At 40.1% G+C, this 14,195-nt stretch overlaps 1 protein-coding gene across 2 annotated transcripts; it reads left to right on the top strand.

Annotated features, from left to right (window-relative positions):
• The first annotated feature begins 6,065 nt into the window (after positions 1 to 6,065).
• Positions 6,066 to 13,820, top strand: nubp1 (nucleotide binding protein 1 (MinD homolog, E. coli)). 2 transcript variants are annotated; one of them, XM_035616155.2, is made up of 10 exons: positions 6,066 to 6,205; positions 7,012 to 7,116; positions 7,294 to 7,427; positions 8,478 to 8,546; positions 8,879 to 8,911; positions 9,011 to 9,101; positions 9,258 to 9,412; positions 11,230 to 11,340; positions 12,084 to 12,270; positions 12,770 to 13,820. In XM_035616155.2, the coding sequence occupies exons 1-10, from the start codon at positions 6,175 to 6,177 to the stop codon at positions 12,820 to 12,822; spliced, it is 969 nt and encodes a 322-aa protein (XP_035472048.1). In that variant the 5' UTR covers positions 6,066 to 6,174; the 3' UTR covers positions 12,823 to 13,820. The 2 variants fall into 2 exon arrangements, with proteins under 2 accessions (XP_035472048.1, XP_035472047.1); XM_035616154.2 differs by lacking the exon at positions 6,066 to 6,205 and adding an exon at positions 6,271 to 6,370.
• The last annotated feature ends 375 nt before the right edge of the window (positions 13,821 to 14,195 follow it).

The raw sequence follows: 14,195 nt of genomic DNA, 5'->3' as shown, positions 1-14,195 counted from the left end.
GGGACAGACAATTACAGAGAATTATACAAAGAAAAAGAAAGGGGGACAAGTCAGGGAGATGTGATTATGGAAGAATTCCTTCTACACCACTGTCCTCCCTGCTTCCCTCTCCACTGGCGAGGTTGGGGTGTCAGGCTCAGTCAGCGTTTATACTGATGCAGATAATGCGATTATCCAAACTCCTTTGCCAAACAAAGACATACAGAACAAAAAATACAGAGGTATTGTAATTGCAAATTAGTCATTTTTATGTCAAAGTGAAATTGTGGCTTTATAGGGTCTTTCATCCTGTGACACAGTCATACAAGTCATACAAGAGTTTTCTCTGCACGTGACAACTAAATACTCACAATGCATCCACTTTGGAGATCCAACTTTGATGGTCAAATGAAAAGAGGAACACATTTAGGGTGGATACTCTCACAGAAACAAAAAGAGAGTTGAAATGCTTGTTTAACCTTGCAAGTCAGGTGACTGAGAAGACGTTTGTTTGGATCAACCGCCTGAGGAAGCGAGATACAAGTTTAGAAAGAGCAAAGAGAAAGAAATATACCCGTCTGATGAAGGTAAAACATATCACACATGCAGTCATACAAACACAGGCTGCTTTCCATTGCATTTGCATTCCCATATTTTCATTCATTTGCTTAAGCACGTGGCCACAGGAGGAAATGTCGCACACTGGGGGGAACATTTTTAACTGTAGGAAGTAGAGGGAACTGGGAGTGACTGCAAAATTTAAGTCATGAGCACAACAATATCAGGGTTTGTTCCTGACGTGCACGCACACACACACACACACACACACACACACACACACAGACGCAAAAAGGGGCAGAGCCACTCAAACTTGACAAGTCCACAAGGAAATGACCACTGGCACAAGTACAACACTGATAAGACAGCGGCCATTAAGGATCTATAATGTACACAGTTGTCGTGGTTCGTCAGCACTTTCTCTCCAAACCGAATGAACACACAAACACAGGAGCACCCACAGGAACACAACATGTCCAACACAAGCTGCATTTCCACCAAAAGTACCTGGAACTTTTAGACTCAGGAACTTTTTTTCGAGGAACTAAAAGGTTTCCGCCTTTTTTTTTAATAGTTTATGAACACGTTTTTATATTATTCTAAAGCTAAAATAATTATTTTATATTTATATTCAGTTGACAACAGCATATTGTATTTTTTTTACATTTCTATGGCAGGAAACAAAGTGTTGCTTTCCCTTCTGTCTTCAGAGTTTAAATCCACTGTGTATGTACACACGCAGAGGAAAACATTTTTATCTAACAATGTGTGACCAGAAATAGGCTGCTGGATCTTCCTTCCTTTAAATAAACAGTATGACACACACACACACACAGACACGCACACACACACACACACACACACACACACACACACACACGCTAAAGCCAGACAGGGAGATAACGAAAGTTATTCTGGGGTTATTCTGTTCAGGCAGCAAGTCGGGACAGCTGCAGGGTGACTGCCTGGCCCTCCATCCGCCAACGTATAACCTCATGACCTCTGACCTCTTCAGACTGTGTGTGTGTGTGTGTGTGTGTGTGTGTGTTTGTGTGAGTGTGTGTGTGAGTGTGTGTGTGTGTGTATGTGTTTACACCTGCTGTCTATTTGCCCAAAGACTTTAAAAAGAGCAGTATTGTAGAGATACTGCCTTTCGCATTTTAGAATGAATAAGTGTTAATAATAAGCATTTCATCTACAGTATGATGAAAAATTGTCTATGAAATCAGCATCTATGAAATCTTTTTTGCAAACCCAAAAATGTCACTTCTTCTTTACACAGGAACTTTCCCCAGTAACTAGGGACTTTGTGTGTGTGTGTGTTCGTCTTCATCAGTCTGCTTTTTCCTTTAAACTATGCACAAAACAAAACAAACCTAATCTTGAATGGTATCAGAGTGAGACAAACCGCTTAAAGAATCCTGAAGGGACCAAAGCGCAAAAGATGGCGGACGTGGGAACCGTATCGCACCCCTCCCACCAACAAGCCAACCGTCTGCTTTATAACCGCAAACACGTCGAGCCAATCGTGTTGTTGCCCTGAAGCAAGTGAAACCTTGCACATGCAATGTAGAAGTAACCTGTGAGAGGAAAAAGTGTTCAAAACCTTTTTGGGGGCAAAGTCCACAAATGTTTCATGCTCAAATTCATCAGATTTGACTGGTGATTCTATGCATGCAGTTCTTATTTGCCGGTGACTTTTGAAAGTGCACTTTTGTCTCTCTCCCCTTTTATTTGGATTGGATCCTGCTGCTATTGACTGGAAATATCTGCCTGAGGGCGTTTGCCAAGATGGCTGCCAAATGATGAGACTTGCCTTTTCAGATTTTGTCAAGACCCGTTAGGGTGATTAATATAGATAGATATAGATACAAATGCATGCATGCACACCATGTGCTCCTTATGAATGAGTATGCCTGATCAGTGTTCATACTTGTGGGTTTGTGCAACTTTGCATTTTCGTTCGTGGACAGAACAAACATTCCTGTTTCTCTAAAATTATGACATGTGAACTGCTTGTAGTTTATTGCATTAAAACATCAAACATGAGTGTTAAAAATCTCTGTCAGTCTCCACGGATCACTCACATGTTGTGTGATCACACACCGGACTGGGAGCCAACAAGTTGCAGTTAAAAAATAAAAGGGGTTAAAGCCGTCTCTGGGGGGGACGACCCGACATGACCGCAACAGCTGAGAATGTCATAACAGAGGGGGGAGAGAGGAGGGATTGAGGGAGGAGGATGGAGGGAAGAAGGGAGCGTCTGAGAAAATTGATAACGGAGCATGATGGAGGAAGAACCAAAACCACACAGATGTTAAAAGAAGTGAACTTGTGAGATTCTGTCATTCTACTTCTTCTACTGGTATATGTGACTATGACCAACAGGCCAAACCGAATTCCTCCTTTGGTCTTGACAGACAAGAATCATAATTGTTATGGTTTTGTCACGTAAACATTGGCAACTGTTGTTTTTTAGTGAAACAATCGTGAATTGTGAAATCAAAATGATTGAGGCTAATGTGTGATGGATTTGTTTCACTGGATGTCTGAAATGTAACAGCAGTTAAAATATTGTATTTGTTCTCTTATGATATTAACATTTTCTTTTGGCCTAATGATCACTTACATAATGAAAGACAGAAAGGAAAGTAAACACTTTATCAAATCTAATGGAATCCACACTGTTCCTTTCAGTAGCTCATTTTTTTCACATGCGGCTCATTAACAGCAGCATGTCAAGATCACACGCATCTTTTTTCCATAAACAATTTAACCTTTTGTGGTGACATCTCTGCCCCGCCACAAAACCCCTTATGTATGTTAAGCCTTATAGAAAAAGTGTGAGTTATGTTAAGGCTAGTGTGTGTGTGTGGGTGTGTGTGTGTGGGTGTGTGTGTGCGTGTATAGCATTGTTCTCTGTGTGATGACTGCTTGTGCAGCCAAGGCTTAACTTTTGTGCTGAGTAACTATGTGACCAAAATCTGACCTGAGTCAATTTGTGTGTGTGTGTGTGTGTGTGTGTGTGTGTGTGTGTGTGTGTGTGTGTGTGCGCGAGTGTGTGGACCACTTGCTGAATGGACAGAACGTGTCTGACTTCATGATGGGCTATCTAGTCAACCCTGCACGGCGTGCGTGCGTGTGTGCAATTGTGAGTGAGTGACAGTTGATGTAAGCCAGACTCTTTGAATGTCCACAGCAGTTGACAGTTAATGATTTGAGTATAACCTACTGTTTATTCAGAAGACGACACGCTCATTAATTATCCACCAATATTAGCCACAGTCTGTTTGTTAGTCAGTCTACCACATTGGTCACAATTACAATATCTCAACAAATGCCAGTTTGATAGCAGTGGCGCTTTGTACAGAGAGATCCCCAGCTGATGAATCCCAATGACTTTTGCGATCCCATGACTTTTCACCATCTTAGCGTTAATCGTTGAGCTTCAGAGCTGCAGTGAAACATTGGCTTCCTGCTGTGTTCACAATATCTTTACGTTCCTGTGTCAACATTGATTCTTTCTGTACAAATATGCCCTACATACCTAATATAAATGTGTTTGTTCTGAATATATACATGGACATTAACGGCCACATTAGGAGTTAGATAAAATAAATAATATACCATAACACATAAATGCATGAAATTCACTGTGAAGTTTGTTTTCCTGCTGCTTAGAGATTCATTTGAACGTTGTAAACTGGATAACATCAGCTTTACGAGTCTTTTTTCCCCCTCTTTATTCAAATAGCCCATTCAATCTTTTGAGCACTTTCATTAAAGGGTGTGGAGAGGCAGGGGACGGATAGCAAAAAGGGAAGGAGGAAGGATATCATAGCCATTTCACAAACCACTCCTGCTAACTATACTGTACTGTGCTGTTGTTTTTGTCTGCCTGGTCTTTCGTGTGGCCTCGAGGGGTGAATTATACACCTGATGACACCTCATATCTTTGCTCTCTCTCTGTGCTCTGAGCCCCTGGCTCGCTCTGTTTATGTCTTTTTACGTGTCTGTCTCAGTGTCTGTACCTTGCTCTCTTTTGATGTCTATCTTGCAGAGCTGTCACTCCTAGACTTATTTCTTTTCTCTTGCCTTTCTGCATCAATAGCATCCCCAACTCAAGGCCCGTCAAACAGCTTGCTCTGTAATTACAAATACAGAAAAAGCCCATACATCCATGATACACCAGAAATATTCCAATGGAAACATACTGATTAATTTGTGCTACCTTTGTCCCTTAACATTGTTTCTGTACACATATCAGTGCCCAGAGCTCACAATGAGACAATCCAGTTTTGATACACTGCGTGAAATGAATCATGAGCTCATTTCCATTATTTTTATGCTTAATTTTTCTCAACAACCTTCCATGAATGTGAAAACAGTGCATGCAAGGCAGGGAATAATGTTTGTTATTGGTCCGTGTGAATGGGATTGCCAGTTAGTGATGGACAGGCCAACACAAAGAAAATATCACATTACACACTCTTGACAGGGCAAACAGTTGGGGGAGGAGGAGGCACATACATACACAAACACACTCAGACACACACTCACTCAGGCACTTTAATTCATAGTATGCACCTAAAAGGCTGAGAATGTTTATAAAGAAACATACTGACGGGTGTTTTAGAAATCTGCACTTGCCTTCAGCGCATCAAGGGATTCTGAAACAATGTACAAGTGTACTAAAACAGACACACACACTCACATGCACATACATGCCCATTCAAGGCTCGTCTTTGTTCTCTGATTCCAAAGCCAGAACAAATGAAACTCTTCTGACCAATCGCCTTTTCCCGACATGACAGTGAGCCAATGGGACAGTTTATTCACAAAGTTTAAATGTGTTTGAATACAAAGAACTGTGGATTTACAAAGACCCACATAACATGATATGCAACACAAACACACGCACGCCTGTAGAGAAGTGGAGAAAGATGCCACAAGTGCCATGAATGGAAAATATTGTACTTAGCATTTTCTTTTTGATTATAGGATCATTATCAATCTGTTTTCTTGTCTAATTATGCAAAAATGTTTACTTAGAAGTTATGTGGTAATCACATTGATGATGCTTCCTTTGGCTAATCCTAACATTTGTACTTTACAGTAGATGTCTTCTGGGGTCCGCACTTTCTTCACATTAATATTGAAATATCATTAACGTTAAAATGCCAATATAGTAGCGATATAATTTCTCTTGTTTAAAACACAATTTGTGTCAACATAACCCATCAGAAATGAATCCATATCTAGTCACATAAACCCGAACTGTGTTCAATAATACAATTTCCTTTTCTTTCTTTTCCTTTGTGAATCTGTGACTGTTCCTCTCCATGGCAAAATTGACTCAACAGCTCCCCTTAGTGGACACAGTAAGTCGTCTCGAGCTCAAGCAACCACCCTAGTTTTAGGACAATAAATCATCCTTCTGCTGCTTTGGATTTCCCTATAGCTGTGGGAAAGCCTCCAGTTGTCTGACAAAAAATATATGTTTTAGAAATTTTCGATGGAATTAAGTCAGTGTGGCTTTGTAAAGAGAGGAGCCCTCGAGGCAACTGGAGTTTCGTGTTGTGCGTATCCGGAACCATAGAAGGGGGAAGACTTTAGCGGTGAGACATCCGTGTAAAGATGGCAGACGTACCTGATAATGCTCCTGAACGTGAGTTTTAAAAAGTTAAATAAATGTGTACGTTTAGCTACAGGATATTAGAGTCGGTGCACGATGTGGCGTTTTGTAACATGGTTGTGTTGTGTATTTTTCCATCAACGTTTCGGTTACTCTTGACAACACCAACCACACCATGTTATTTTTTTTTACATCCAGGTTGGTTTATCATTTGTAATACTCACACCCGGAAGTGCAGTGCTAGCATGTTTTTACTTAGCTAATAATAACAGTTCCTTTATTGAGTTCTGAAGTCCAGTGACGCACCTATTATTTTTTATTTATTTTAATTAGAAAAACGTCTGTGGATTAATGCCGCTGTACACGTTGGTTATTTCTGCTTGAACAATAATAACTAATCTAATAAGTACAGAGGACTAGTTAAATGGCATAAAATGATGGTGCAATAAAATACCACAGGACATTTGATCATGTTCTTCTGCAACATTCATTTGTTCACTTGCTTCCCTCCTTAAAATGATCTCATCCATCTCTGAACTGAAGTTTTAGGGTTAAACCTCCAAACCCAGAACTTAATGTTTACGATGACTGCACCAGTCCAAATTGTCCAAATGTCACGTGCAACATCTTATACACATTTCCCCAGAATTCACCGACTACATTGTTCAATGTATTTGGAAACGTCAGCAAAAAACAAACAAATAATGAGGTTTTTAAAAAAGTAGTTCAACAGCAGACTTGATTTAGTTGCCTGTACCAGACCCAGAACATTAACTGGCATCTGATAATTTTCAAACGTTTGACTAACACACCAACTGGACTCTATTTTATCCTTTCAGATTGCCCAGGCACAGCGAGTGACCAAGCAGGGAAGTCAGAGTCATGTCAGGGCTGCCCCAACCAGACGCTGTGTGCTTCTGGAGCCACCAAGGCCCCTGATCCTGGTAAGGCCTTCTTTCACATATTGATACAGTATTATGGTAATTTGCCATGTACAGTATGTTAAGGGCTACACATTTCAACAAATACATATGGGATTAGAGCATTTGAATTGTATAGTCTTATTGTGCAGCTTCATACATCATCATCCTTCCACTCCTCCCCACTGTCTCTCCTCTCAGCCATAGAAGAGATAGCAGTGAAGCTGTCGGCAGTCAAACACAAGATCCTGATTTTGTCCGGAAAAGGAGGAGTGGGGAAGAGCACTTTCAGTGCTCACCTGGCTCACGCTCTGGCAAGTGACGGCACAAAGGAGGTAATATTTTCGTTTTTCATGTGTGGCCATGCAAATCGGTGAGACACCAGCTTGCAGTTTAGTCCAACAAGCAAAACAAGCAAGTCACATTATTAAGTTATCTTTTAACATGTAAAATCTCATCAGGGCAACACTATTACATTTATCATTAATTAAATTATATAATTACTTTTAAAAGAAGACACATCAGCATCAAGACAGAGGGTTTTTGGTTATATGACAAACTGAAGACGTCAATTCATCACAACCACGTTCTTTATGAATTGACGCACCAGCATATGTCCTGCAAAGACAGTAACGGCGGCAGGTAAGACATGAGGATGGTTAATGTTAAAAGATAAAATGTATCTGTGATAATGAAATGTGGCAACAAGCTCATATGGTTCCAGAGGTATTTCAATTTTCTTTTCTTTAGCACCCTAAAAATTTGTGTTCTGTGAACTGTTAAATTATAAACCCAACCTAGTCTTAATTACCATTTTCCAAGTTAATGTACAACTTTGTTGTGCAGAATTCCTTTCAGTCCAGTGAGCGTGACAGACCTCATAAGGTTGCGTCATCATATACCGAGTTCAGCTGCTGTATTCAGTAACTGTGGTCAAGTTTTGTTTTGAGACAGGGATCAGGTCCAACTCAGTATGCAGCTGCATTGTATCCCCCTGCAAGTTTGAGTTTATAGTTGAACTTACTGTATGATAAGTCAGTTGCGGTGTATGACATACGACAACAGCTTACAGTGAACGATAGACCTTGGCTGTTGTAGGATGGAACTCACAGAGGTGTGTGCTACTACATATGAGTAGAACTGAACCGTAAAACTACTTCCATGTAAAACCACATTCAGCTACATACAGTGCTGCTGTATTACAAAGACTGTAATTACAGCCTTTTCAGCCACTGTCCTCCTCCTCTCTGATCCTCAATGTACAGCCTTTTAGAAATGTCAAGTAGTCAGCATCCTCACTGTCAGTCATTGTAGACATTTGTGCCTTATTAGGAAACTGAGCTTAGGTATTTTTTTCTGCTTTCTCTCCCCTCTTGTGTTTTTAGGTTGCACTGTTGGATGTAGATATCTGTGGTCCATCCATCCCTAGGATCATGGGCTTGGAGGGAGAACAAGTAAGTTGAGGCTAAGTTTATGGGAATAAATATATATATATATATATATATATATATATATATATATATATATATATATATATATATATATATATATATATAATAGTATATGTAAAAGACATATATTTGGTAATTAGTGACTATCACAAAGCTTTGCTATGGATGGTGTTCGTGTTCTCCATTTCAGCAGCCCAGACTGTGATTCTCACAGTATTCACTGTTAACTTTTTCTCCCCCACTTATAGTATTTATTATCCCATTTAATTGTGTGTACTTCTTTGATCAAGCTCTGATTTCGGGGGTTGGTATATAATCTGTTGTCTTGTGTGCAGGTTCACCAGAGTGGCTCAGGCTGGTCACCTGTGGTGAGTCAATTCAAACAATTCAATAAAAAAAACCACTGCTTGTATTGTTTAATGGAAAATTACTGGGAATATATTGTAAATACCATGTATTTCTTGCAGTATGTGGAGGACAACCTGGCGGTGATGTCTATTGGCTTCCTGCTCGGTAGCCCAGATGATGCTGTGATCTGGAGAGGACCCAAGAAGAATGGTGTGTGTGTGTGTGTGTGTGTGTGTGTGTGTGTGTGTGTGTGTGTGTGTGTGTGTGTGTGTGTGTGTGTGTGTGTGTGTGTGTGTGTGTGTGTGTGTGTGTGTGCGTGTGCGTGTTACTTTTTCAACATGCCACTGTGCATTTCATCTCCATCAGGGATGATCAAGCAGTTTTTGAGGGACGTTGACTGGGGGGAGCTGGATTATCTCATTTTGGACACGCCCCCTGGCACCTCTGACGAGCACCTATCAATTGTCCAGTACCTCAGCTCCACCCATGTTGATGGAGCTGTCATTATCACCACACCTCAGGTACACACACACACACACGCATACGCTCATACATAACCGATGACAGTTATTGCAGTAGCTAACATTTATAACATTCACAGCAACTGTAAATGGAAAGTACTTTCTCACTTATTGTTTTTTATCTACTTTGAAGAAGACTTGAACTTGAGTTGGTGATTTCCTACAGAATGGATCTCAAACACCTGGAGCTGTTTGTTCATTAAGTTGCTGGTTCTTAATGTGAATCTAGAGTAATAATGAAAGTGATAATGAAAGTAAAAGCTACAACGAGATTAACGGACAACAAACAAGATCTGCCGGTTGGATTGAAAACAAGAATCAGTCCACTTACTCAAAACGCAACATTGCTCTTGCTCTTGTCTTGTCTCTGCTTCAGTTTTGGTTTTGTTGTAATTTCTTTACTAAAAACTAGAGAATTTTATCACTTAATCTCAACTGGAAAACACGTCACACCCCTACTGCTGCAACTGTTCTCTCTCTAATCCTCAGATGAATGCACCAAGGTACCAACTATTGTTGGGGGCGAGTAGAAAGTAATTGTGGGTAGATTGAGAAAAAAGTGGGACCACTTTCAAAATTACACATTTTGTTGATTTTTGGAGTGAAAATAAGTCAATAGAATCTTTGCAGCACAGAAATACTTTCCTTGGGATGTTAAGGCACTATTACTTTTCATATCGTGAACTTAAATACTACAATAAAAAAATCAAGTTCGGACACTTTCCTTCTTGTAAAGCCCCTGAACTTGTTGAACTCATTCAGCCATAAGTGGTTTGTTTGGATTATATGTCTCTTACAATTCTTTGTCTTTTAAAAACCTCTGGCAACATTCTCTGAGCAACTGATGATGTGAAAAAGAAGCAAACTGTCTACAAAGCAGGAGAGAGTATACAATACATTGAAGTGCTTCCATCTTTAAATTCCCACTGTCTTAAAAGGCATTAAGATAATAGCCATTAAGGGGAACTGTGGAAGTCATCTGAAAAACCAAGAGCACTTACAGAAACTAAAAACTGCAAATCTGCTTGGAAGAAACGCAAAACAAAACCCCCATATGACTGTAAAGGAGCTGCACTGCCCCACTTTGCAGCACAGCTGCACAAACGTGGTCCATGTGGACCTAACCTGCCATCTCATCGTAGAAAACATAACCGTCTGAAGTTTATTAGGTGACATCTTGATGAGCCAGAGTCGTTTTGGAAACCAAAGTGAACCAGGGGAAGTGAGATAACCTGCCTTTATTTCACAAAATGTTTGTATCAAGTGGCAACCGACAAAGGATGCTATTTTATCATAAGCCCATAATACATCTATGCCACGGTGACCACAGGGTGTTGACACGAACCGTCACGCAGTTATAATTCAGCATTTCATCATTTGTTCACAAAGAACCCAATAAAAGTCAAAGTGGATGTTTTTCTGCTCTTGATTCGAACAAAAACATTCCCTGATACATAGATAAGTACACCATCAGTGTGTTCAGACAGCAGTAGATTCACTTCCTCATTCCTTCAGGTCTCATTCAACCAATAACTAACCACCTCAAAAGTGGGAATTACCTAAAAGTCTGTTTGTAGAGCTTTCCGAACTCTTGATATAAAGTTTTTATATCAAGTTTTTTTTGTTCATACTCAAATTTTTCTACACTTATCTGTGGGAGCTCATTTAACAGCTTTTCTCCGAAGGAATAAGGCAGAAAAACCAATTTTAACTCATCCTTTCTCTTTGCTCTATTTCCCTCCCCGTCTGCTGACATGTCTGTCTTCTCCCTCCCTTTGCTTCTTCACCTTTCTCTTTCTCTCCCCCTCTCTCTCTAGGAGGTGTCGTTGCAGGATGTGCGAAAGGAGATCAGATTTTGTCAGAAAGTCAAGCTGCCAATCATTGGAGTTGTGGAGAACATGAGCGGCTTCGTCTGCCCTAAATGCAAGGTCTCTGACAGATTCACGAACATGCGACAACCCAACACGCTTACAGTCAAAATGATTGAAAACAGTACAGTAACGGTACACAAACTGTTGAAGCAGCAGGGGTGAGGAACGTCTGGCTGCATGTTGCGACATCCACACATGTTTTTGCATCACTGCTACTACATTGACCACACTGCTTCAGAGTGTCCGAGCGCCTAAAATGGAGATGTTTGGAAACACTGCTCGCCCCATTTTAGTTTGAAAAGTTTTGTATTCTGGACGGGCAACAACTGACACGATTCAGTCACCTGCATACCTGATCAGTTCCCATTTGTCACAACTCTACTACCAGCGTTGAAAGCAACCGTTCCACCTTGTCATCGCTTCAAGACAATAAATCCTTGCTCTTACTTTTCACCATTGCGGTTTCTCGTTATTTGGGGTTTTTTCTGTAGCCAAGCTATCGACTGCAGAGTAGACAATCTGCTAACTCTTTACACAGGTGCACATGCCCAGTGTACGTGAATGGTCACATGAATTCCTTTTTTCAGGGATGTTAGTGTGGACGGAGATCACTTCTGATATGGAGCTAAAACGCTTGTGTGGACGGAAATGTTTTTTGTTTTAAAACAAAAACGTAATAGTATGGATGTAACCTGTGGCTCAACATGTGGAAAGCAGTATAGATCTTTTGTAATTTAGTCTCGGTAGAATCTGAAAATGCATACATAACTTAGAGTTTTTTCTTGACTTCTCTTTTGCAGAACACATCACAAATCTTCCCTCCCACCAGCGGCGGTGCTGAGCAAATGTGTGCGGATCTAAATCTACCTCTCTTAGGAAAGGTACCTCTAGACCCGAGGATAGCACGGAGCTGTGATGAGGGCAAATCTTTCCTCAGTGAAGTGCCCGACTCTCCTGCTGCTGAAGTCTACCTGAGAATTGTGCAGAGTGAGTGTTCACAGGAATCTATACACAACGCACGCATACACAGACATGCCCCGTGTCCATTTGTTCTCCTTTTACGTCATAGCGTTGGCTTCTATTGTGATAGAATCCTCACTGAGGAAGTCTGATGCAGAAATATATTGTGGGGCTTCCATAGAAGTCTCTCATTTTTGATGACTGGGTGGTTTAAGTGGTACCCAATTCCAGATTAAATATAATGAAAGAAGAAGTGATCACGCAACAAATAGGAACCAGTCGACTAAAGAGGAAGAAAGAGGTTTGTAACTAAATTCAATAACTCTGCTTGCAGCATGAGATTAATGTTGAGGAATCAACAGTGGGTTTGTTTAACAGACAATTTGTTCTGGGCTAATTTTTTGTTTCACACACACACACACGAGGATCATAAACAACAGAGGTATATACTGCATGTGTCCTTGGAAATCTTCATCTAAAATACCACTTCATCACCGTCATAACTGTCTCGTCTCTGCTCCGCCAGGTATCCAGGACTACTGTTCCAACCGTGCGACAGAGGAGCAGTGCGCCATCTGAAGACACACGGTGACAGACATGACATACAGAGGAAAGTCCTGAACATCAGTGCTGCTATATTTATCAAAGCTTGTCACAGATTTATCAACAACGCCATTGTAAGTCATGACAAGCTATGATTTGAATTTCGTGAGCTTTCCCAAATAAGCACTTGGGCCCAACTTTGAAAATAGACTCTTGAATGAAGTCGTACCTACTCATGCATAACTCTAGAACAAGGCTACAGATCCGTTCAATGTGAAAATAAATAATTTCAACAGCTGGACACTAGTTTTTTACTAAATGTTACTCTTAACAAGTAAGCAGTACATTTGTTGAGGACTCTTTCCAGCTGCTGATTAATAAATATTTGCCGCGATTATTTACAGCAGCGGAATAGTGTTTATAGGTTTGACTTAAAATAACCTACAGTGCACAGGCTATTAGAGGTATGTGCCACCTGGTGTAACGCTGTGGGTTAATATATGTGTGTGTAATAGTTTTGGGACAATAGAGCTCTATGGCACAGAGGTATCAGATATATTAATTTGGGCTAAAAAAATAATTCTTGTTATTGGGATCAATTCAATTTTTGATGTTCATCATTTCATGTGATGAGTTCAATTACGGCACCAAAAACTGGGATTTTATCACATGTAGTTTGCCAGTTGACCATTCCGTCACCAAGTACAGTATCATCAGGATGACATTTCTACTACTCAGAGACTACTACTCCTTCCTCAGTGGTTATCATTCCCCCTTTCAAATCAGCAGGGAAATAGTCAGAAATATTAAACTTCCATCCAAATTTAAGTTTGCATCTCATTTAGTTGCAATATGAGATAATCCGTTTTTCCTCATTTATATTAAATAGACCAACAACAACGCAATGTGCGATGAAGGTGGATTCCCTGTATTAAAATCCTTTTGATTACTGATTTGTCAAAAAATGTGTTTTGCACATATGTATGTCCGTATATTTGTTTACTGATATATAAAATAAATGACCAACGATGAAATGGCCTTTAATGATTTTTCTTTTAAATTCTGTGAAACCTTATGGCAGGTTTATTTTTTCGTTTTACCTTATCTGCTTATGAAGCTCAGATTCCTTGCGATAGCCTGGCACTAATGGTAAAAGCCACAGTTTCATTTTATTACACTATGAACAGTACTTCACTAAAAAAAGCACATGTGAAACTGCATGTGCATCCTGCAAACAAAACAACACCCACACTGTGTTTCTCAAACATGTACTCTAAAGGTCTCCCATACGTCTAAGTTTTATTTCATGACCATGGTGACTGCAATCTGTAGATTTACACGAGTTGGGCTTCTGTTTTAAAGAATGAAAGTGAGTAAAGTTTATCGTGCCCACAGCTAATAAACTGAAT

Source organism: Scophthalmus maximus, chromosome 17 (genome assembly GCF_022379125.1).
Source record: "Scophthalmus maximus strain ysfricsl-2021 chromosome 17, ASM2237912v1, whole genome shotgun sequence".
In the NCBI taxonomy this organism is placed as follows: domain Eukaryota; kingdom Metazoa; phylum Chordata; class Actinopteri; order Pleuronectiformes; family Scophthalmidae; genus Scophthalmus; species Scophthalmus maximus.
The sequence above is the reverse complement of the archived record's forward strand: the minus strand, read 5'-3'. Positions and strand labels throughout refer to the sequence as shown.